At 40.0% G+C, this 8,296-nt stretch overlaps 1 protein-coding gene across 4 annotated transcripts in view; it reads left to right on the top strand.

Annotated features, from left to right (window-relative positions):
* The window catches only part of znf618 (zinc finger protein 618), a 43,385-nt gene extending 35,333 nt beyond the window's left edge, over nt 1-8,052 (top strand). For all 4 annotated transcript variants that reach the window (XM_051110532.1, XM_051110536.1, XM_051110535.1 and 1 more), the window contains 2 exons: nt 1,801-1,923; nt 2,372-8,052. In XM_051110532.1, the coding sequence (XP_050966489.1) occupies nt 1,801-1,923; nt 2,372-3,903 (1,655 nt within the window). In that variant the 3' untranslated portion in view covers nt 3,904-8,052. The remainder of the gene's footprint in view (nt 1-1,800; nt 1,924-2,371) is intronic.
* The last annotated feature ends 244 nt before the right edge of the window (nt 8,053-8,296 follow it).

Genomic DNA, 8,296 nt, shown 5'->3' on the forward strand with positions numbered 1-8,296 from the left:
TTGAGGTGTTGTGTTGCTGGATGTAATAATGAACATGGTGATCGTCATTTACTCCCGACATCTGAGCCACTGAAGATGCAGTGGATTACATTTGTTTGTGAAGGGAATGCGCCTCCCGATCTACATAAATGCGTCTGTGTTCGCGCAAATCATTTGTGATCCAGATTCATTTACAGCAGAAGTAAGTATAAGGTTTTTTTTTTTTTTTTTTTTTTTTTTTTTTTTTTAATGAATCTCTGCAATCACCTTTCCTAATAACGTGCTAGTTAGCCAGTTTCGTGGCTAAACGTGCTAAATGCAGCTAAAGTAAACAATCTCTCAGAGCTGCAGAGAGAAGAGAGGCGCGGGGCGATTAGAGCTCATTTGCATTTAAAGGAACAATCCCTCAGAATGGGAAGATTTTTGCAGAGCTCATTTTGACAAGGTAAAAAGGGTGTTGTTTTACACAACCATTGAGAATTTTTAACCAAAGTATATTATAGACTTTTCATTAAGACCCTAAGGAATCATATCAACTCGTGGAAAATGGGTGTCCGATGACCCCTTTAAATATGCATCTTGTATTTAACATCGTCCACTGCTCAATACAGCATTAACTTAAGATAAATAAAGTTTGGTTCTACGCCAGAAACACAAACTATCTATAATGCTTACAAGAAAACATCTTAAAATAAAAATAGAAGTACAATAAGCATCATGTCACATTTTAAAACTTATATAATTATTGATGTATTTGCTTAAACCCCACTTTAAACCATCATCGAGTGATTGTGATCTGTAGTTGATTTTAATTCTATAATAGGCAGACATGCACTTTGTATGTTTAATAACAGCACACTGCTTATAAAAATACCATGAGCTGCATACAAAACATACAGAAAATATCTAATCATAATCATGTCTATTTTCTTTCATATTTCATGTGTAGAAAAATGTTTTACTTTTTTTAATATGGAAGATCTAGAGAGTGAACGTGCTCCGACTCATCTCACACACGTGGAAGAAAACGTATAGTGCTCTCCTCCATTTCACATAATTCAGTTGAGAATTAATAGAAATTATATTAAAAACGTGAGAATCATCATCTTTTCTCAGATACAGTGATGATAAGAACGCATCCTCTTCTTTCTCGGAATACTCTTCTTCTGTGTTTGTTTACACAGGTTTTCAAAACAGCGCCACCATTATTGCCTTTTTTGCAACAGAAGTTGCTCTGGCCATGCAATGTAATGCTCAAATCTTATTGGGCAGCCTTTATTTTCGCTTTTCGAAACTGAAAAGCTTAGTCGGACTGGTTGATTTAAAAAAAAAAAAAAAAAAAAAAAAAAAACATTCGCACTTTTGACACGTGAATGTTCACGGTCTGTGTGGGAGCATCCATAGAAACGTCCGCTATTCGTTTTGCTTTTTCGTGCTCCATGTGGAAAGGCATTGAAGAAAACTAAATTGTGGCTCACCTCAAAACCATTTAACAGGGTTGAAATTTGCAAAAACAGTTTTCCTTAAAATGAAGTCCAAACAAAAAAACTAATGAAAAAAACATGGAAAATAATTGGTCATTGGGAAGCCTGTATTAAATATATTGGGTAGTATTAGAATGCTCAGGTCAGTTCCACAGTTTTTCTGTCAAAATCAACTCAGAAAATCTAAAAAATTGTTAATTCTGTGTGGACCTTGATCATTCTCATTTGTAAGTTGTTTTTACCCCCTCAGTGTTGGTTTCCATTAAATACCACACTTTTCCCAAGACTGAGTACATAATGCGTTTCCTTTCTTTCTTCTGTTTTAATCCCGTTTTAGCTGATAATGAGAACCATGTTAAAGATGAGTCTCCGAAGCCTTGCCAAGCGCCTGTGGCCACACAGGAGCAGATGTGGAAATCTCCTCAGCCGGCACAACAGAGGAACCACATACCGTCTTTTCGTGAGTTCTTTCTTACCACCGCTTCCAGAGTCCAGTTTATTATTACTTAAAGCAAGCTATTAAGGCTAACCAGTTACTGGGTTTATTGACCTCTGTTGTTGGTAACTATATGTTTGCTCAATTTTCAGTAAATTTTCAGTTCATGTTAAAGATAACATTTGTTACAAAATCAGTTAACGTGCGTGTCCTTGCTTATTTTCTATGCTTATTTGGGAATCAGGGATGGTTTGGATTAATCCATAAACACAAGTTTTATTTACAGATTTATAAAAGGCGAAAGTGCCATATGTGTACTTGATGTCACTCTTGTATGTGCCCCAGCAATTTTTAACTATATTTTGGGTTTTGATGATAAGATGGGTTCCAGCTGTTGCTGTTGCAAATGTAGGTTTTATAAGAGTCAGTTACTTGTAGAGATAACTTCATTTGTCTCATTCTGCTTTTGCAGAGAACAGATTGCTGCCAGAAAAGGAAAGACAACAAGTGGCTGAACGTTTACTGAGAGTAATGTGCGTAGACCTTGGCCTTCTTGGTGTCCTCAGCAGCAAAGACTTCCTGAAGCTTGCGCAGACCCTGGTGGATACGGGTTCACGTAACGGGGCCTACTCCATTCGCGAAGCCCTTGGAGATATGAGCTCGCTGGCATTAAAACAGCTCCCCCGTATGTACAATCAGGTCAAAGTGAAAGTCACCTGCGCCCTGGGTTCCAACTCTTCCTTGGGCATTGCAGTGACCTGCCATTCCCAGACCATAGGGCCAGACTCCTGCTATTTGCTAACAGCGTATCAAGTGGAGGGTGTGCGACTCCGCCGCTATGTGCTGGGTCTCAAGGAGGCCTCTTTAAGGGAAAGTCCTGAGCAGATACACCACTGGGTCCAGAATGTTCTGTCAGAGTTTGTCATGTCAGAAATCCGCACGGTCTACGTGACAGAGCCACGCTTGTCTTCGTTAGCCTTTTGCGGTCGCACCGGAATTGGCCTCCGTTGCGCGGGTTGCTCTCTGACAGCCACGGTTCAAGCTGTTCTCGGGCGCCGCAGCCTTCAAGCACGAGGGCTCCATGAACTGGGAGAGCTTCTGGCTACCTGCCGTGACATCGCTGCAACGACCAGTTTCAGTCACGAAGGGAAATCTGCGGAAGAGCCTGCCGCGCCACCCTGCTGGGATCTGGTCGCAGAGGCCTTGCTCAAGGTTCACGAGAACTTCGAGGCCACCTGCGAAGTGTATGGCCGTTCAAAGAGCACTGTGCCGCTCTTGCAAGGCCTGAACAAGCACCTGCTTGGCACGCTTGCGTGTTTGCTTGCGCCGCTAAGGCAGGCAGCACAGGAGCTGAGTGTGGAACGCTGCCCCACGCTCCAACACGTCCTTCCCGTCTACCTCCGTCTCGAAAAACTTTTCACCTCCAAAGCCGGTGAAGCGGGTGCTGGCAGTAAGCTTTGCCACTACTTCCTGGAAGCCCTGAAGGAGAACTTCAAAGTGGAACGTGTCCATCAAGTCGCAATGATCCTGGATCCACAGCTGAAGCTGCGGCCAGTCCCTGCGTACCAGCACGAGGACATTATCTCAAGGGTGTGTGACATGGCTGCTAACATGAGGGAAGTGGGAAGCGGTGGTTCTGGGGGTACATCCGTGGACGAGCGGGATAGCGAAGGACCGTCGGCAGCCAAGCGTGGCCGCCTGGACTGCGGATTGGAGAGGCCGTCGTGTGATTCTGAAGAGCCACAGGTACGAAAAGAGTTGTTCCAGTACCTCGGCGAACCACTGTTCAATGGCACGGGTGACCTGTTGCAGTACTGGAGCTCAGTCATGGACCGATACCCCAGGCTATCACGGTTAGCGCTTTGGTTGCTGGCTGTACCGGCTGTAGCTGTGCATGGAGAGTGCGTGAGCATCTGTGAGCAGACCTTAGCCATGAAGAGAAAGCAGCAGGTCACTGCAGAGGAAATGAACAAGCTGGTCTTCCTCAAGAGTAATTTTGCTTGAGACGGCTCAGGGCTTTCAGCTAATGGCACCATAGACTGTTTGAAATGGAGACTTTTTGAACCAGACGTACCGGTCACTTCTCTTTACCCCTTCCAAAAATCCGATTTACCGTAAGTGTCTATCAGTGAGGCACATGATTTACCAAGGAAAGGTACATTAACAACTACTTCACAACACCCCTTCAGACCATACAGTAGCTTGGCATTGGCTGTGGCAACCGAAGCAACTTGATGAAGATACAGTCTGCCCGAGGACACGGACGTGAACTTGTGTTTTCGATGTTTCAGTTGGACTACCGCTTAAAATTGTGATGTGTTTTTATCAGTATGTGGTTCATCCATCTCTTGTTTCTTTCTGTGGAATCCATCTGAATTCATTCAGTCAATGGATTAATGAAATCATACACGACATACTTTCCATCTAGCGAAGGAAAAAACGGGGTACTTAGAAAAAGCCATTTTTTTGCAATTACGCCTTTATAAAAAACCACAAACACTCTTTGCTGTGACATCTGAACGATACCTCTCTTTAGCAGTTTATCAGAGGGCAGATCAAGCTTCTAGTGGTGTAAGTCTTGTCGTAGGAAGGCCCTGATTCAGAAATCTCAGTTAACCGGTTTGAGTGTGTTAAGCTCTTGTTCAGCCTCAGGAGTTTAAGGCCAGCAGAACTCAAATTTATACTTGGGTCACATAGATAAATGGTTTTGCAGTTATTTATTTTATTTTATTTTTTTGTCAGTTCTCACAATAACGTTGCAATAAATGTTCCGTAGCAGAAGTTATACTGTCAAGCTGACTATGATGCCTTGCACCTTTGTAGCAGCCTTTTTTCCATTACAACTCACTGGGATCATTTCCTTCTACAATACAATCTGCAATACCTGAAACAGCCACTTAAACCCCAAGATTGGATCCCCAATAATATTGGGTCATGGAAGTATATAGGAATGATCTGATGTTGTGCGGAGTTGGTCCAGTGGATCTTGATTTTTTTTTTTTTATTATTATTATTATTCTTTTTTTTTCCTTCTCCAGATATTGTTTCTGAAAAAGTGGGAATAGGGCTATGAAATGCAGAAACTGTCTGTCTCTCACTGTCTCAGTACAAACCTCCTCGAACAGAGGCAGCTAATTGCATTATTGTTTGAATGCATTTTTAAGAGGATAAAGCTAAACAAATATTTCATTATTTATGCACTGGATTTCTCTTATCATTATTTTCATCATTTATCTGCAGCAGGTAATTAGATTAGCGATAACATTAACTAGAGAAAACATCGCCTAGATTAGGACCAAAGTATCTTTTAAAAGTAGTTTGTCATTGTGAATAATTGCCATTTCTAAACAGATTTGTAGAGTTATCTCATAATGCTCACGCTTCCTCATAACGGATTCGCCCTCATAAATTTCCACTGCCTTTGAACAACTGTTTATTTCAAAATTGTTCTAGTAAACAGACAGAAGCAACAATTTTCACTTCCATGATAAAATAAATGATCTTCAAGAGTATTTTGCAGTAGTTTTTCCAAGGAAAGATGTGATTTAGTATTATATAGTTTGTCTTGTAATGCCTTGAACATCTTTGTGTGATTATACAGATATGCATGCAGACAATATAAGAGTTTTTTTGTTTTGTTTTGTTTTTTGTTTTTTTAATCTTTAATAAAATGGCAGAGATCTACAAACGCATAGTCAGTGTTCACACAACAGCAGAATACTGTTGTCAGTCCTGTTTCGAGTGCTAAATACGATTTTGTTCACGCGCAGATCTCACAAAAGAGTGACAGCCGCATTCTGTAACAGTAGTGTTGGACTTTTCTGGAGTCACAACCAAATTTTGAGGGTTCAACTATATATGCTGTAGGACTGAAATGGCAGTGAAGCAGTCTATCGCATTATTGAAATGAGTTAGCATGAGGTGTGCGCTTACGGCTGTCGACCTCTCTCAGGTTATGTAAAATGGTGGTACTGTGTAGTAAAAGAGGGAGTGAGACAAAACTCTTTAAGTATTTAGGAAATAGGCCTACAAAGGGGGAAAAACATTACCGGAGAGTTTTTGTCTTTTATAGTCTATTGACTATCATTATCTGTTCCCATGGTTACAGGCGTTATTTGCCCTACGTAGAAGGGAACTGACCGTATAGACATTATAGGCACTGTTGTAGGTACAGGACAGTTTGAGAATCGCACCTGCAAATAAATACGGTTGTTAATCCCAAACACTGACGTACACACCACAAAATTGATGGATTGCTATGATAATCATAGCATACGCTCGTTTCGGCGTCTCACCGCTGGTGAACAAGAAATACGTTTGACAACAGTTTGACCTATTTGGTGTCCGTTACGTTTGACCAAAGATTAGCCACCAAAGATGCACTGTGTTGTGCAGTTTTACCTAAACCACCGTTGACAGAGGCATTTTATTTATGCTTGTGAAGCGGCTGCTTTTTAACAGTACGCTTTGCATTGTTGCCTTTTCTGCTTATTATAACCTTCTTTGTGCTTCCCAGTAAGGTCACTAAAATATGAGCAACATACAGTATTTGTTTTTATTTTATTTTTAAGGTTTATTTTGCTGTAGAGAGATAGAATTTTGTTGAGTCAAGACACATACCTCTTTTCCAGTGCTGTCTTCAATGTGAGAGACTTGTGTCTTTATGAGACATCAACAAGCAGTAGTTTAGTTTATTTCCTTTTTGGTGGTACTGTTTGAGTGTAATGTTAATGTTGTTGTCGCTACTTGAGATTTTTTTTTTTTTTTTTTTTTTTTTTTAAAGAGTTAAGTTGGTTGTTGAGTGGAATAATGCCTCGTTCCAAACTAAGTCAAAGGCGGGAAACTGAAATTTCCTGCTTCCAACCTCAACGCCTTCAGGTCAATCACACGTCACAAGATGGCGCCATGACTCAGCGTGAGCATTTCGTGTTCATACACCAGTTCTGAACAAAAGCAACAGTAATGAACACTAAACGTTCGTGTTAACAGCGAGTCGTAAAAACAAAAACAAAAAAACGTTGTATATTATTGTGTAATGTACATCTTGTATGCCACATGGTGAATTTACTGTTGCGATATGCTCGTCAGTCACCGCCACTTTTCAACTAGCTTTTTTAAAAGATCGTGATTGAATGACCTACCCCGACTGATGTCCAACTTTAAACATCGTTCCAGTCATTTTTTCCACTAGTAGGATGTGGGAAAGAGCTCCGATCTGGCTGAACGTAAAATAAGCACTCAGTAGAGGAGTAACAACCGTATTTAGCTCCAGTGTGTACATGGCCATTGTGTGATCGCATCCATACAGCCTGAATTGCTTAAAAGCTAATACAAAACTCATCTGCTGAAGAGAAAAGGAGTAGGGACGCATGTTGATCGGGCTTGGTATCTCATACCCCAAAATACAGATAATGATACTGGCTAGCATGTGCAGAAATGTTCGTATGTAAAAAAAGGACTTTGAAAAACCTGGCCCAGAAATAGAAACAGCTGCTGTTAAATATTGTTGTTTTTCTCTGTAACCACAAGAGGGCAGAAGTGTCTCAGAAATCTGTCTTTGCAAAGAGTCTCCAAACATCTTACCTCTGTTTTCTATTCAAGCATTTCAGCTATTTTGATAAACTCAGTCTGTGAAAATGTCAGACTTCATGAAGGTTTTCCTTTTTTCTGTGTTGTTTTTTTTTTTTTCCTCCCTCCTTTTTTTCTTCTTCCTCCTGGACGAATGTGTATATTTTTTGGGGAAACATGAAAACTGGTTAAATGCAAAATGCTCTTGAGCAGCAGTCAAGTTTGTGTTGACATACTAATCTCTGGAAGTACAAAACACTGTTTTAATCACAACTATTTATGGATGTACAACAATTAGTAATATCATTCATTCTGTTTGTTTGAGAGTTTGTTTTCCCCCCATTATAGTCCAGCCTACATTTGTCTTTGACAGGCATTTTTTTTTTTTTTTTTTTTTTCTGATTTTGTGTATTAAGTTGTTTCAGCTGTAGGTCTAATTTATACTTTTTTAACAACACTATTTTTCTAAACATGACTGATAGAGTTTTTTCTCTCCTTATCAACTGTCAGTAGTACACTGCGCTGTTCTAAGAATCTATCTACTCCTGTAGTATGTGCTGTGTGAATAAAATATCCTCAAACAAGCAAAGAAAAAAATGTATTTCTTCCGACTTCCATTGCTCATGTTACAGTACTGTAACTATTAATATATAGTAGTGTGGTGTGAGTCATGTTTACGTTAAACTTTTCGACAGCAAGGAGTCATGAAATAGAATATCAAAATGTCTTTAATATTCAAAGTTTATTCTACCATGAAAACATGGTACTTTGAAGAAAATCTCCCCAGTTTAAAATGAGTTTGTTCTTCACCCAACAAAAATGTCCAATT

This window comes from Labeo rohita, chromosome 5, assembly GCF_022985175.1.
Source record: "Labeo rohita strain BAU-BD-2019 chromosome 5, IGBB_LRoh.1.0, whole genome shotgun sequence".
Taxonomy (NCBI): domain Eukaryota; kingdom Metazoa; phylum Chordata; class Actinopteri; order Cypriniformes; family Cyprinidae; genus Labeo; species Labeo rohita.